Genomic DNA, 17,027 nt, shown 5'->3' with positions numbered 1-17,027 from the left:
TGGGAAACACACAGTACTCCAAGGTTTCAACACTGTTTGACCAAGTTTCCAATGACCCTGGAAACCCTGGTACGCAGAATAAAACCACTAGATAAAACATACTAATGTTTTAAAATTTAAATGTATTTAATGGTGACACACCTTTGCGAGGCTGATGATGAATACTGATGGCCTGCGTCTGGTAGTTACCGTCATCATTCTGAACACACACCAGGTGGGAGTCTGCCCGGTCATTAAAGCACGCTCCCATGGCCAGAACATGCTCATTGGACTTAATCATTGCCTTCATTAGCTGAGAAAGAAGGAAATCCAAAGAAATTGCATTTAATTGAAAATGTATAAATATTATTTTCAAACAAATTTCTCAAACATTCTTCCTGCCTCTTTTGATTGACAGTCCCAAAATCAAATCACTTTTTGAGATAAAACCACATATTGTTAGACCACTCAAAGGAACATGGGTGGTTAACAAATACATCATTTGTGTCTTATGGTGTGACATAAAAACTGTTAATATCAATATTTATTTTGAGCCTATAATATAAAACAGCAAAGACCGATTTAGTTTCATTATCTATATTTCTGCTATCATACAACAGGACACATTTATTTGTCAACTACCCACAAAGCGTCACAGGTCATCTTTTCAGAAATCAACAAGCAAACTGCTTATGGTTTAAAAATAATCTTTAAAACTCCGGCTAAACGAGTCAGTAGCTGCGTTTACATGGACACATCGGATTGAATTTAATCAGATTGTGCAATCTGAATGTAGTGTTTACATGAAATGTAAATTAAGTGATCTGATTGATGTGCGTGTTTACATGACAATCTTAAAATCCGATATAATCTGCTGACATGCGCACACTGCACAAGTGTTCACCTAAATACCCACTAAAACAAGTGTTTTAAAGCACACGTTGTGTATATTTTATTTTACAAACGGCGCAATTTTTTTTACAGTTTATAATGGCAGAGTAAGGTCTCGTGCCAATGAAGCATGAGCACATCCGATGCGGTTTTTCCATGGTAAAACCATGTCAAAGCTACCAAGACCCACCAGAGCATCTGCAGGCAAACAATAATTAAAATAAATGTTTAGCGACAGCTAATACCGAACTTTAGAAGTGATAATATGCGGATTCATATATCAGCATTAATGGTAAACAGAGACGGGCCCGGCGGGTATCATTATAATATTCACAAAACGGCTACTCAAACAATGTTGTAAGCACAGATGTATTTATTTTATGTCACAGACACCAGTATAAGAATGTACAATTCATAAACGCAAAATAATGTCTACATATCAATGAAGCAAGGTCATTACAGCGATTTACCATGGTAAAAACAGTGAATCCTTCCAAAGCACATGTAAGTAAAGGATAAATAAAATAAGTGTTCGGTAGCCTACTACGAATATAAATGAAATTTTAGATTTTCAGATATTTTAGCCTACAGTATGTTTGTACATCTGCAAATGTATCGTGTTTTAAAAAGGAACTGAGAAATTGCGGTTAAAAACTCACTCCAGGGAAACAGTCAAGACATTTTAAATGCATAGAAACATTAGAGATGACAAGCATATGGAAATTTGCACCGCTTTGTCAGATTTATGATTTCTTTAGCAACAGCTGCTCTGTTCCGTGCGTCATACGCCTTTACGTCTGTGCGTGCCAGCGTCGTCTTTGCACATGCACACAACTTCCTACTTCGGTTTTTAATCTGATCAAGTGTTTACATGTCCTATCAAGCGGATTACAAACGGCATAAACCACCCCTTACAATCAGACTGAAATTTCAATCGGCTCGGGCATTTTTAATCTGACTGCCGTGTTTATATGGAGCCATTTTCATTCAGATTGGATTTTTAATCGGATTACATTGATCCGTGTAAATGCAGCTAAAGACAAACAGAAAGTAAACGACAAGGCCGTCTTTAATCCGTGCCTATTAAATGTCTGCACCAAGAAGTTCTGCTTCATCAAACACTGTCCAAGCAAAGCTAAAGACCAAAAGACTCATGAAAAGGATTTTTTGACAAGCTGTCATCAATGCATCACTTGTTCCGTTATTCTATTCTATCCGTGCATTCTATTTTTAATTTGCTGCCTGATGACAACCAACCAAAACAGGTTTTGTGAGATCACATTGTGAAGTCTCTATTCACCTCATTGTAACGGTTGCTGGGTATCTTGATGCATGTCTTCCTCACTTCCATGTCCACCACCAGCCCCTTCACCACTGGCAACGTGTACTGGTAGTTACGGAAATCCTGTAAAAAGCCAAAAGTCTTTAAGAGACTTTTCTGGGGTTCAGGCATGTGCTTATTAAGGGGCTGAAGTAAAAGAAGCAGTCTTACCGCCAATAAGTTCATGATGGTGTGACCGGTCTCTCCAAAAAGAGGTTTTCTAAAACGGACGCTAAACAGCGGACAGGGGTAGACTGTAACACAGGGGAGTCACAATATGATAGGGATTATTAACCCCAAAATGACAATTCTGACATCACGCTGTTCAGTCCCTTTAAGACCATGCAAAGACAGCAATAGACAATTTACAATAATCTCCTTTACAATTCTAATGACAGAAAGATCCTGTAATATATAATATTGCAATTGTAACACAAAAAAAATCTGTTTTACATTTATTTGATCTATCTGCCTCGACAGACCACTTCATGCTCATCCCTGCTAAAAACCACTGCCAAAACCCTCCCCCAGTATACATGAGACTACATTGGGACGTGCTGAGCCCATTGCATGTCAAGACTGAGATTCATGAGTTAGAAAGCTCAGCGGGAAATACCCTGTTAATATATTCCATCTCCACAGGAGGCAGAGCTTACGAATTAGTGCAGAGAACTTCTGTGTGTGTGTGTGTGTGTGTGTGTGTGTGTGCGTGTGCGTGTGCGTGTGTGTGTGTGTGTGTGTGTGTGTGTGTGCGTGTGCGTGCGTGTAGATGTCTCCCTATGCCAGCAGGCATAATAATAACATTGCATATTGACTATTATCATGTAAGTGCACAACTTACTCAAGACGTCACAGCAGTATTACACCATTTAGCCAAATTACAATTTTACTTTGTAATAAGTTTAATAACTGCAGACTTTTTTAATACCACATCTTACCACAAACTTACATCTGTATTCTGCCCCTAGGCGGAGCATGAGCCGGATGGGAAAGACCTTGGCCCAGGGGGTCTCCCACTTCTGCAATAGGATGCCAAAGAGGTAGGGTGGGTTAGGCAATGGCAGGTCCTGCAGGGACTGGAAGGTGGGGCTGATGTAAAGGAATCCGCCATGCTCTTTGCTGCCCAGAAAGCTTTGGGTGAAAAAGGAGTGGCCCAGGTGGCTTAACACATTTCCTGCAGAGAAAAATGTGTCACACATAAAACATTTTACATAAAAATATACATAAAAGCAGCAATCCCAGAATGCACTATGATGAACTCAGTGAAAAAAAGTAAAACGAATTATTAAAAAGTATCCAATTCATCCAATATAGTAACTCGCTAGCTAATTGTGCGCCCGCCATAGTTACTTAACGTTATACACGAAGCAAACGATCAGTGAGTGTCGTGACCGTTAGTCCAAAACAAGACAAGAGTAATCGATCAAATGCTTCAATCTACGCTGAACCAATAGTAGGCAAGACCAACCCATCTAATTATCATACAAGACACAGAAAAGTAAGAATAAATTCAAGAATAAATAAATAAAAGTGGAAATAAATACATGCGATAATAAATAAATATAAAAATAAATAAACATATAAATAAATAAATGTAAAAATAAAAGGAAATGATAAATAAAATAATCTAAAAATAAATAATAATTAAAAATAATTAAAAATAATTAAAAAATGGACACAAAAAATAATAAATCAATTTAAAAAATGAAAAGAAAAGTTAAAGCTAAGATCAATAATAGCTAAAACGAATTATTTTGTTTTATCAAACCATTCATTCCTTTATTTATTTTCATATTATTACATTTATTCGTTTATATATTTATTTATTTATACATTTATTTATTTATAATTTTTGCAGGTTTAGTCCTCCATACGTGCGTGCGGCTTATGCGCATAACACATACAGGAGACTCATAGAAAAACGCAATGGCTATCCACTTATTACATTACTTGACTACCGACACACCTTAGTTTTGCATTTTTCTTTTATAGAAATAAAAAGAAAATTTATTTGAACAATGGACGCAAGAGTTTGCGAGGCGCACGTGAGGCACGATGTTTGACAGGTCAAGGCGGAGGAGAGATTTTATTAGTAAAAGTTTTATTTCTTCGTTTAATATAAGTAGCGTTGTCCTTGTTTTATTGTTGCATTTTCATTTAAAATAATAATAAACCACAAACTGTGCTGAAGTAAGGGGAAAATTCGAAGATCTTTGAATTTATTTACGTTACAAAACAGGTACAATGTTATCAGTCTTATTCGTTTTGTTAATAAACATTCTGTTTCATATAAGCAAGTTTGTCAGTGTACTATTTTTTTGTTGTTTAATTAAAAGTAAAAAATTAATGAATAACTATTGGTATCAAAAGAAAATGTTTTTCCTTTGGATACCATCCGCCTTTGCTAGTAAAAGTTTACCATAAGTGCGTTTGTAATGATACTAGGCTATTTTATGATTGTTGATTTTTTCGTTAAGAATAATAATGAAGAAACATTTTAAGCATTTGTTTTAGTCAAAGAAAAAAGCTGCAGATCAAAATAAGCGCTATATATGCAAAATGCAAATATATTTTCTTTTATAATGTGTGGTATCGGTAACGTATGTTGTCACAAGTTTAATAAATCCTCACCGGCATTCCTAAAGTGTACAGTACCATCAGGGTTTTTAGGTTTGCATTGATCGCATGTGGACAGCTTATTAGTTATTTTATTCGAAATGGTTTAGCACATCATTTAACTGTTATTTTAGCTTCTGCTCATGTAATACAAATAAAGATGTTATTTATGTGAGACCAGTGGCGTAACTTTGTTTTCACAAGTGGTGGGGACAAAATCCGCCCCCACCTGCTGGGGTCGGTCAAATCAATGGAAAACAATACTTTAATAACGAAAATATTTATATAATAACTCTGTGGGAATAGTTAAAAATTACACTTCTTTATTGGTTTACAAATTTTTTGTGCTTGGACAATGGATGCGCAAGCGGCGCGTTCACAGCATGTTTGTTCCACAAGCTTAGTTTTATTCAAATAAGTGCTCGGGACACAATTGACTTGGCAAAAAGTGGTGGCGACATGTGCCCACTCGTCCCATCTGCAAATTATGCCTCAGTGTGAGACAAGTCTCAACTTCAGGACCGCTAAAGGTTGTAACACGTTATGGACATTTGTAAGTTAATAAAGTTAAAATGCCCTTTTTCGAATTCTACAGATTCTCTGTAATACTGTCGATAGTGTCCTATGCACATTTAGAAAGAAAATGACAAAATCAACCTATTCTCTCACGCCGACGCGCACAATGATATGAGTCTGCTTATATGCAATTACCAGAGTGCACATCTGAGGCGGCGACACGTTGTATATTGGTCCATATGTTAATTATCAAATACATAATTTTATTATATTATCAATCATACATATTCATTTTATCAATGCTACTAGGCATTTTTTAAAATTAGAAACCTTTTTATTCAGGTGAGCAAGATGGCGTTTTGCGTGGCTTTTGCGCGCTGTCATGCCTATATGCCACTTCACAGTCATATTTCAGTATTAATGTTAACGTGTAATCGATTAATTGATCGTTAATGTAAATGAAAATCGATTATGGGAATTTGTCTAAATTGACATCCCTACTAATGTTACAATATACTAATGTGACAACAATGAAATGCAGTCAGTGTAACATGACATGGGAACTGATCTGTGTCTGCACCTGAAACTGGAGGACAATTTCTGCTTAAGTGGACCCACAATACCACAGGGGACAGCAGCCACGTTTTACCTTTGAGAGCCCCCGATAGAGCAGTCTAATTTTATCTATATAGGGCTCGGTCTCATTTCGTCTGGATCGGTTTACTAGAACGGCCACCCTTGTGGAGGTGTATCAGTTTACCTGTGAGAGACTCCCGGTAGAGCTGTACAAAGTGGCTGAAGATGTCCTTGGGAATGCTTTTCTCATCAGGAAGGCACTGCAGGAGCACTACAACCTCCGCCTGGCCCACGGCATGCATTCCCTTTGTTGTCATATACCAGCACTTCCTGTTTACATCTGCCAACAAGAAAGACATAGAAATAGAGTTATGGTTCATGAGAATTGTGAGGACATTTCTGGTAGAGGAAAAAAATTCCATTAACTTTCAGTTCCAATAAAGAGTTATAATAGTTACAAAAAAGTAATTGTAAATAGAGTTTATAAGTTAGGGGTTTATTCAAATAATTACAAAAGTTAAACCAAAATTTACATTTACCTTGACACTGAAAATGATAGATTAATAAATGTTACAGTCTTACACATTTTCAACAAATCAGTATATATGGATTTACTCCATAAGCAACTCAAAGCGCTAGTTCACCCAAAAATAAATTCTGTCATAATTTATCTACCCTCATGCCGTTCAACACCTGCACAAGATATTTTGAGAAATGCCTCAGTCCATACAATGGAAGTCAATGGGGCCAATGTTGTTTCGTTAACAGCATTCTTCAAAATATCTTCTTTTGTGTTCTGCAGAAGTCATACAGGTTCAGACTGACTTGACCGTGAGTAACTGAGGATAATTATAAAAATGAATACAATTTTTGGGTGAACTATCCCTTTAAAACACTAAAATACACTGCCCGTCCCAAAAAAAGTCACACACTCTAATATTTAGTTGGACCGCCTTTAGCTTTGATTACAGCACACATTCGTTTTGGCAACGCTTCTGCAATGTCCAGAATGTCCATTTTTTTCCCTGTCCAGAGTTGCATTAATTTTTCGCCAAGATCTTGTATTGATGATGGGAGAGTCGGACCGCTGCGCAAAGTCTTCTCCAGCACATCCCAAAGATTCTCAATGGGGGGTTAAGGTCTGGACTCTGTGGGGGCCAATCCATGTGTGAAAATGATGTCTCATGCTCCCTCAACCACTCTTTCACAATTTGATCCTGATGAATCCTGGCATTGTCATCTTTGAAAATGCCCGTGCCATCAGGGAAGAAAAAAAAACGAATTAATGGACTAACCTGGTCATTCAGTATATTCAGGTAGTCAGCTGACCTCATTCTTTGAGCACATAACCTTGCTGAACCTAGACCTCCAATCCAATGGGAGGCTCTTACCTATTTGCTTAGTTAAATCCAGGTGGTGGCTTTTTTTGGACGGGCAGTGTATATTTCTACAGAGCATGTAAAAATAAGCGTCTGACTCACAGTTGACCAGTTTGACCATGGCCAGCAGGTTTGCATTGAGAACAAACACCAGAGGATCAGGACCCCCCTCCTCCAGCTGCTGCATAAGCAGAATCTCAGAAGGTCTCTCCTCCACTGCATAGTCTGCACATAAGACACCTTACATCAATCATGTGACTGACATTAAACAGATCTATTGTCCATGGCAGGCTGTTCTTATGGTACAACCCTGATGAGGAAAGCCACCCAATGAATGCCCTGTGCATGACTGGTTGAGATGTAAACAAAAACGTAAAGAATACAAGCATAAACACACACACAAGCACAAGCACAAGTACTCATATTTGAGGAGTGGAGACAGCTGAATGGTGAGGATGGGCAAGCACCTGTGACGTGGCCTCCCGTACCTCCTTTAACGCCTGTGGAGATGAGGATGGGAGGAAGCCCGTCCTCTGGGATCAGACTTAGGGAACTGCCCACAGGACTCGTGGTCGGGGCTCTGGCGGCATGTGGCACCTAAGGATGGGACGACAGACATTACACAGTATGCATAAACTACAAATCAGACACTACATACCCTGTTCAAGCAAGGTATTAAAATAAATACGCATCATCTCCTGCCCAATAACAGGTACCGGTCCTTAGATGACCTGCTCAGTTTATGAAGCTTAAATGAAACAACGTAACATCTCACCTCAGAAGCGCTGCCTCCTGAGGACTTGCTTGAATATTGGGACACAGTTGCAGGCTGCGAGGGGTTGGGGTTTGGTGTAGGCCCTTTTGAAGAGTCGGTAGCTTCCCCGTTGGGTAAAATTCCATCAGCAAACCAAACCCTTCTTTGCTCTCGAGGTACAGAACCTGATGGTACACATACAGTAACATACAGTACATCTCTTGCCTTGATAAAAAGCCTGAAAATCTGTGAAATTCACAAATTCGTGATAGTTCACCCAAAAATTAAAATTCTGTCATCATTTGCTCACCCTCATGTCATTTCATACCTGTATAAATAACTTTGTTCTGATGAACACAGAGATATTTGGGAGAATGTTAGAAATTTTCAGTTCTGTGACATCATTGACTACCATAGTAGGAAAAATTAAATGATAGACAAAGGTGCCCCAGAACGGTTTGTGTTACTAAATTCCGAAATATCTCACTGTGTGTTCAACAGAACAAAAAAATATTTAAAAAAAATTCCTACATGGTACTGGATGATGTCACAGAACTGAAAATTGCTAACATTCTTACGCATATCTTTCTTTGTGTTCAACAGAACAAAGAAATGTATATAGGTTTGAAACAACCTGAGGGTGAGTAAAGGATGACAGAATTTTCATTTTTGAGTGAACTGTCCTTTGATTTTCATCAATATCAAGTCAATTTTTACCATCAGTGCCTGGTTGTTTAAGGACTCCAACAGGCACCATGACAGTTGGTGGAGGGGAGCTGAGCGCTCCTGATGCCTGGGCCTGCTGAAGAGGAGGAATGGTGGAGCAGTACTCGGCTGGGTTGTTGGGATTCGGGCTCTGGTTGCAGCCACCTCCCATATTCTCCCATGCTTGAGCTAAGGATGCATGATAAACAGGTTCTGTTACTCACAAAGTAACGTCCATCATTTTAAAGAGTAAACTGTATCCTTCCTGTACTTCTTTATTATTTATTTGTTTACATGTTCAAAACTGCTACAAAAACCACCCAAATCAAAGATGCTGAATCGAAAATTCAACACTACACTTGTTCATTATCATGTTGGTATGTTAAATGGATACTTCACCTGTCATTAAGTACTCCCCCCAAGTTGTTCCAAACCTGTATAAATGTCTTTGTTCCGTTATATTTAGAAAGACATTTGGAAGAATGTTAGCAACTGACATTTCTGGGACATCATTGACTAGTAGAAAATTTTTTAAATGGTAGACAATGGTGCCCCAGAACTGTTTGCTTTCCTACATTCTTCAAAATATCTCATTTTGTGTTCAACAGAACAAAAAAATGCTAAAATAAAATGGTAGTCAATGATGTCCAATCACTCCAATGATGTCCCAGAAATGTCAGTTGCTAACATTTTTCCAAGTATCTTTATCCAAGAAGTGTATACAGGGTTGGAACAACTTGAGGGTGAGTAAATGATGACAGAATTTTCATTTTTGGCAATGACATGATGAACATTATTGACTTCATTAAAGCATTAAATCACCACAACAATCTATCAAAATTTTCAGGAATCTAGAGCTACAGCCAAATGTCATGTAAAAAAGTCATGTAACTTTGACTCATGTTTATTAAGGCTACATAGGAAGTTTGTTGAGGTATAAAAACTCCCAGCATAAACAGGGAAACTTCTTATTATTCTTGAGAACAGTTTTACATTACTCACCATTCATAAGTGCGCGGTGGCAGGTGACACAAACTCTCGCTTCTTTCCTGTCCATGTACATCAGCCTGCTTTTCAGACTACAACAAGCAGCACAGAACACCTGGCCAGACCGACATCAGAGACATATCTTGTGTTTGAAATTAATACAGACAAACTGAAATTAAACAAAATAAATTAGCACAACTAATAATGTAATGCTTCACAACTACAAGAACTGCCCACGATTTTTGAACGAACACCAGACAACAACATGTCTTGAAGAATCCCAGTTCTGTCATGTCAAATTTAGTCAAGAATTACATCACGCACGCACGCACGCACGCACGCACACAGGTTTGTTTGAGTATACTAGTGAGGACATTACATAGACTTCCATTGATTTTATATCAGGCTTATGATATATTCTATCCCCTATCCCTAACCCTAACCCCAACCCTTAACCTAATAATCACACAAACATGTGCACTCTATTACATTTAAAGAAAAACACTATTTGAGCGAATTATGAGCCTTTTTATTTAGTGAGGACCAGTAAAATGTCCTCACAAGTGGGTTCACACGTATTTCACTGTGGTACTGAGGACATTTGGCCCTCACAAATATAGCTAAACCAGTACACAAAGTTTTCACAAATTTTCACTCTGTTTCTTCAAGTCAATTCAGCTCATATCTGTGAAAGTATCATCAACGATGCAGCAGTTTATGACCAAGGGAAATTATGCTGCTATTCCAGCAATCTTGCTATTTTATAGTTATTTTAAGAGCTGCATTGACAATCATTTCTCCCTAAAGACAGTTCCACAATGATTATCCATTCTTCTAAGAAATTCTGCTCTTTCATTTGACAGTGTTACAACTATCAATCCATCACAGCCAATTTTAACAACATTAGACACTAGAGCGACTACAAGCTGGTGATTTAATTGTGGGAAGTGGGACAGACTTAAATTCCCTTTGAGTTTTCATCTCTCATGCAAAAGTTATATTTCTTAAATAGGGCTGGACGATATGGCCAAACTTGATATTGAAATATATTTCTTCATTTCAGTAGATACGATATAATTCCGATAACGATATGAACAATATTACAAAAAGCAAAATGTAAGATATAAGTTGAGAGAGCCCTCTGATATGAACAATAATGCTGATCAAAATCATTCTAAATGCCAGCAGTGTGCAAACCTACATATGATAAGAATAAAATCTTTTTGTATAGGACTGTGCCCTTACCTTGTGTAAGTATCAAATATTAGAATCATGATACCAATAAAAGAGAGAATAACTTCTCTAAATGTGCTTCAAAGCATAATTCCATAGATTCAAAATGTGCTTAAAGCATGGGCGTATCTTCAAAGCTCTACAGGGGCACAGGCCTCCCATTACTTGACACTTTTTTCTTGAAAGCCTGCTTTTGACATATTCATCTAAATTAACAATCTTCAATTATTAATGTCCACTAAATTTTAGGTATGTTTTTCCAGGGTTTTTTTTGTCAAAACTTTATACAAGATTTGCCATGCTCTCCTGCAACTTGACAAAATTAGATGATCCGTTGTAACTTGTGCATCATGGCTGTCGCACACACCATGAACACAACGGCATTTAATCCTTGAATTTGAAGTCAAGACTTTCTTCACAAACACCTCATTATGAATGGAGACTTCAAAGCGGCAGTGGACACCAGACGAGAAGCACAGCGCTGCGCATCACGTCGGACGCGTACCTTATGCATGCATGCGCGTGATCAGGTTCCAAGGGCTCAGACCCGGACGTGTAATGTACAGTATATTGAAATATCGAAAATGTGTTTAAAAACCCTATCACCGTTATTGAAATTAATTCAATTGTGATAGATATTGTTATCTAATTAGGGCGTACTCTCATTTAGCCCGGTTGCTCTCAACTGTGCCCGAGCGCGATTGTCCCCACTCCCCCGCTGGCCTGCGCTCACATTGCTCTTTACCATCCACACCAAGGCACGCTGTCATCATTACAATGCGACTGCTTCGAAGCAAACGTAAACAAAGCGATCCCTCTCAGCACAACGGAATCCATCGCAATGTTCAGTTTGGGGCTTATTAGGTGTTTAACATCTGATCTGCTTAAATGATGTCATTGTCATACGAGAGTAAACGGCTCATTATGCTTTTAAATCACCCTCTCGTACTTTATTATCGTAAAGCCTATCGTTACACACGTTGGATTATGTTTGACAAACCTGGAGTAGTTTTGGCTACGATGACACAAGCCTACACGTGTAAGTGCGCTGTTTATCAGTTTTTTACGGTGACAGTTGAAGCTCAGGGAGGAATTTAAACAGTCGCATAATTTACGTCATGCTTTCAGGTCTGCGCTCACACTAAATGTGTACCATGCCCGAGCCCAACCGCACCGTGCTCTGGCCCACCTCTTCCAAGTGAACCAGGGACTGCTAAACGAACCATGCCTGGGCGCAATACAGATCGATCACACTAGTCAAATGAACCGGGCTTTTGGGGTCAAACGTGCTCGGGCACAGTTCAGATTGCCTAGTGAGAGTACACCCTTATTGTCCAGCCCTATTCTTAAATAAGTATATATAGAGAGGACAGGAACATGAGACATGTTTGCACATTATGTCTGATTTGTTGATTTAAAAGAAGTCCATGTTTAAATCCTCATAATATTTTAGTCCCTATACGTGGTTCTTATAAGGAAAGATCTTTTCATTAATTTTATTGTCTGGCAGGGGAAAACTGAAAGTCAAATTTCTCACAAAGGTAATAGCATGCCTTTCTTCAACAAGACAAGACGTGCACGCAGCGCACCTTAGTTTAATACTGTTCTGTATGAGTAATAGAAAACAAAGCACCACTAACTAAAGAATGCAAAGCCTTACCTTGCCACAAGCCCGACAATGATGCCTTCGTTTAGTGAAAGTGAACTTGACCTCGCACTTCATACAGATGGGTGCTTGAGAGTCAGGAACCCACACGGGTGCCACCTCTCCCAAAGAGCTGAAAGGTTTTCTTGAGAGAACTCCTTGTTGGCCTGCCTGGAGGTCATTGTCAGGACTCTCCGAGGGGATAAGGATACCTAAAGAAGCGTCTCCAGTATCTCCATTCATTCTTACTAGTCCAGACTCAGTACCTCCACAAGATGACTCAGTCCTGCATTGTGGCTCCAGGTTCTTGTTCTTGCCAGTGGAGCCAAAATCACTCTGGACTTGACTCGACAGAGGCTGGGGAAGTTGCAGTTTAAGACTCACAGGCTGTTTTGGTCGGGCTCCACCGTAGGGCACGCTGACAGGTTGCAGTCGGCTGTTGTGTAGTTTGCCTTGTCTGCCAACATCTGAACCTCGAACTGGATCACACTCCTGTTTGCTCTCTTCCATCTCCTTTTCCTCCGTAATGGAGTCTTCCTTTGATGACGCCAGTGGTTGACTGTTTGCATCTCTATTAAGGTCAACAACAAGACCGTTGGATGGGGACATCTCCGTAGTTGGGGATTCAGCAGCTTCAAGTCTGTGCGTCAACTCTGGGTCCTTCTCTAACAATTTGACTTTCTCTTCCTGATTTGATGCCCAGGCATCGGCATCTTCGTGATTTTCTCTCTCACAATCCACTTCTACATCACCATTGGCTTTTTCTTCTTTCTGGGTATTACTTCTCTTCAGATTACAGTCACTCATTCCAACATCCTGGTCACCTACAGGTGAACCACTGACAGTCTTGCTTTCTTCCATCTCAGCATGTGAGACACCATTCTTCAAAACCAACTGCCTATGTCCAGGTCCATCCTTAGGAAGAGCGAACTCACCAGCATCATTTCCTTCATCAGTACCCTTCTGCTTCTTCCTAAGTTCAGAGAGATCACCTTCCACAACACCCTGCTGATCTGCGACAGGCTGATTTGTATCATCCTTGGTTTGCACATCAGAACCACCACTATGATTAGGACTAGATAAATAGCCGTTCTCCAGTGCCACATCCGGCAACTGTCTGTCAGTGCTCACCAACTTGCCAATGTTGGGCTGGGGCAGCGGAGGACTGTGGACATCTGCTGTCCGGTCCTCGCTCTTGCCCTCTGGCTGTTGCCCCAGCCCCTGCTTACTCTCTAACCAGGTGACCTCAGCCAAAGAGGAGCTTTCTGAGGTGTGGGAGTTCAGAAGTGGCTTGAAGCTGAGAGGGCTTTCCTTTGGGCTGAGGTCAGAGTGGGTTAATGCAGGGTTCAGGGAAAGAAGGTGTGACGGTGGGGCCAGGATCTGAGTCCACTTGGCATCCGAGAGAGTTGGTGGATCCGTTTCATCTGAAAGAACGAGGCAAATGGAGAAAGCTCTCATTAGTTTCTATACAAGAATGTGTGTGAAAATTGAAACAAATAGAAGATAAATTGAGAAAGGAGGTCACGCTATATTGGAAAATGTTTGGGAAGTGGGCCAATCTGGTCATTGCCTTGGGATCCATCTGTCAAACTGACACATGAACGCTTTGGAATGTGAGCTAGAATTAACGTTCTCTCTTACACAGACCTAAGCATGATGGAACACACACATACACTTTCTGCCAATTTTTTCTATTCTTGTGGGGCCCAAGGACGGTTGTTTAATGGAGAAAGTCGCCTTTCACCACATTAATCTGTCAAGTCTGTCTAATTAATCTGTCTAATTCCCTCTGCCATTCAATACAAAGAGTATGTGTGTGTGTGAGAGAGAGAGGTAAGCCTTTGTGGTGTTTAATGTTCTTTGATACATACTGGACAAAAGCAATCAATAAATTTCAAACAGTCAATTTAATAAGGCTGTGTACAAGGAGCTGTTGTCTGGATAACCCAGAACCATTATCAAAACAAGCCCCTAATTGCAATATTCTGTTATAACACAAAAACACACAACCTAAACTTTGTAAATTACACGCGCTTGACTATGTGACACCAATTAAACAGTCTTCAGGAAAATCAGTGGGAAGCACAAGTCCTGAGGGGAAATGCTAATTCAATTGACCCCATTTACACTACAGACTGCTGCCACCAGCACAACTACCTTTCCCGTGTGAAGCACGCTGTGTGTCGCTTAACCCCAAGCCGGAGTGGTAAGTGTTTGTTCCACTTATATCAGCACTAGACTTATGCTGAGCTATTCATTATGCTCTAATTCACTGCGAGTTATCTGAAGAGAAGGAAATGTTCTGTCTAACACTACACATGTGCTTCAAAAGATTCTTCGATGCCATAGAAGAACCTTTTGATCCATAAAGAACCTTTAACATCTGAAGAACCTTTCTGTTTCGCAAAAAGTTCTTTGTGGCGAAAAAAGGTTCTTCAGATTATGAACAAGTAAAACAGAGATGGTTCTTTAAAGAACCTTTGACTGAATGGTTCTTTGTGGAACCAAAAATGGTTCTTCTATGGCATCGCTGTAAAGAACCTTTTAAACACCTTTATTTTTAAGAGTGTATGGTAATAGCCAGTCATATTCCATGTTTATTTATCCAAAGTTCTGCAAGATAATAAAATCAAATAGTAGCGTGAGAGTACCTTCATTCTGTTCAAACTCATCCAACACCTTGTCCAGGTTAAACGCCTCAGCCTGGAAATAATTCTCCATGAGTCAAGAAACTCCACCCTGCCAAGCCTCGTGTGAACCTGAATGGAAGGTTGTACTTATATAAATAGACACAATACTGAGTACAGAATTACAAAGATGAAAACAAGTGTGCTAATAAACAGAGTAGCCCCAAGAGGGTTCTCGCAAAGGTAATACAGTTTATTTTTTCTGAACTGTAGGCTGTTTGCTGTTGCTAAGTTTGTTAAGCATTCTGGTGTATTATACAGAATGTGCTAAGAGTGCATGAATAGCCATTTAACAATGGCTTTGAACATAGCTAATCCAGAATTCAGGGCCAGAACAATTTACTCACCTGCCCAGAGGTTCTCTTTAGTAAATGCAGGTAAATCTGCACAAAGGGCTCCTGGGAGAGCCCCTGTTTCATCCAGTCTCACAAACACTGGATAGCCAAACCTAAAACAGAACAGAACTATAATGAATTTATTAAATTCTTCTTGCCATGTTTCATTCAAACTAAGCCTTATGCTAATTAGAGACATCTTGTTAAACCCCTCCATTAACCTCTGTTTGATATGACATTACAATTTGAGTGCAAGTATTTTGCTGTGCTTTCAGTTGTGGCTGAATCTATGGTAAAGATCAATGGACAATACATGATTGAAAAAGTGGGTAACAAAGAAAGCTGGTCACACATAAGAACAAGTGTGCTGAGGATTACACGAGAGACTAGATATTCGGGCAAGCAGAGGCTTCTGAAAGTAGCAGACTCGACACATTTTACGCTTATGCACGTTTGCCACAATGTCAGCAAAAGAAGTAATGGGAGGAAGGGAAAAAGAAACAGTAAGGTGGGCGGAACAGGCCCCATGCCGTTAAAATTTATTTCTAAACAAGTAAAAATAACAGATATCAATTTAGACTAAAAACGTTGAGGAATAGTTCACCCAAAAAGGAAAATGTTGCCATTATTTTCTTTCCCCCCTTCTGTTTTAAACCTATATTCTGTAAATATTTGGAAAACTGCATATTTGGAAAAAAAATTATATAAGCGAAATGAACTAGGAAAGAAAGGAATGACATGAAGGTGTGTAAATGACAACTTTTCAAAAAACTAAAGAAGGTGACCTAAAATGACAAAGGAAACTTTACCTTGGAAAAAGAGTAAGCAATTATTTTTGTTAAATTTTATTTGCTGGTAAAGTCACACTGTATGTGAACACACACAGTGTGAGATGAAGTGCACAGTTTACATTTGTACACTTTGTACATGGAAGACAATATTGCATTATGCTAAATTACACAAACACATTCAAAATGTATTAGTAGTGTTAAGAAAAACAAACAAAGGGATGTAGGTGGTAGGGATGCCACAATACTCAATATAATATTGAACCGTTCGGTACGACCTCCACGGTTCAATACGTGTAAGTGTATTGCGGTTTTCCGGTTTGGCGTTTAAAGGAGAGGTTTCTTTCTACTTTTACACAAATGTAATATAAATCTTAGGGGTCCACAGAATTTGTCTGTGAAGTTTCACCTCAAAATACACCGCAGATCTTTTATTATACCATGCCCTAATTGCCAAGTTTTGCATGTGAGGAGAAACGCGCTGTTTTGGTGTGTGTCTCTTTAAGTGCAAATGAGCTGCTAGTCTCCGCCCCCTTTTCACAGAAAACTCAGCCAGGGCTGTGAGCCTGTGCTTCCATCAACAAAAGAAGGGTCACATAAAGCAAATGAGAAACG

At 39.2% G+C, this 17,027-nt stretch overlaps 1 protein-coding gene across 2 annotated transcripts in view; it reads right to left on the bottom strand.

Annotated features, from left to right (window-relative positions):
* zfyve9a (zinc finger, FYVE domain containing 9a) overlaps window positions 1-17,027 on the bottom strand; it is a 36,685-nt gene that overhangs the window by 4,199 nt on the left and 15,459 nt on the right. Inside the window, exons 2-14 of one of the 2 annotated variants that reach the window (XM_057334646.1) lie at window positions 15,637-15,737; window positions 15,254-15,361; window positions 12,618-14,026; window positions 9,740-9,839; window positions 8,750-8,926; window positions 8,054-8,217; window positions 7,746-7,875; window positions 7,381-7,503; window positions 6,084-6,239; window positions 3,141-3,365; window positions 2,363-2,445; window positions 2,171-2,275; window positions 142-292 (exon numbers count right to left, since the gene is read on the bottom strand). In XM_057334646.1, coding sequence (XP_057190629.1) covers window positions 142-292; window positions 2,171-2,275; window positions 2,363-2,445; window positions 3,141-3,365; window positions 6,084-6,239; window positions 7,381-7,503; window positions 7,746-7,875; window positions 8,054-8,217; window positions 8,750-8,926; window positions 9,740-9,839; window positions 12,618-14,026; window positions 15,254-15,323 — 2,893 coding nt within the window. In that variant the 5' untranslated portion in view covers window positions 15,324-15,361; window positions 15,637-15,737. The remainder of the gene's footprint in view (window positions 1-141; window positions 293-2,170; window positions 2,276-2,362; window positions 2,446-3,140; window positions 3,366-6,083; window positions 6,240-7,380; window positions 7,504-7,745; window positions 7,876-8,053; window positions 8,218-8,749; window positions 8,927-9,739; window positions 9,840-12,617; window positions 14,027-15,253; window positions 15,362-15,636; window positions 15,738-17,027) is intronic. The other variant, XM_057334647.1, reaches the window with a different exon arrangement.

Source organism: Triplophysa rosa, linkage group LG5 (assembly GCF_024868665.1).
Source record: "Triplophysa rosa linkage group LG5, Trosa_1v2, whole genome shotgun sequence".
NCBI classification, from domain to species: Eukaryota; Metazoa; Chordata; class Actinopteri; order Cypriniformes; family Nemacheilidae; genus Triplophysa; species Triplophysa rosa.
The sequence above is the reverse complement of the archived record's forward strand: the minus strand, read 5'-3'. Positions and strand labels throughout refer to the sequence as shown.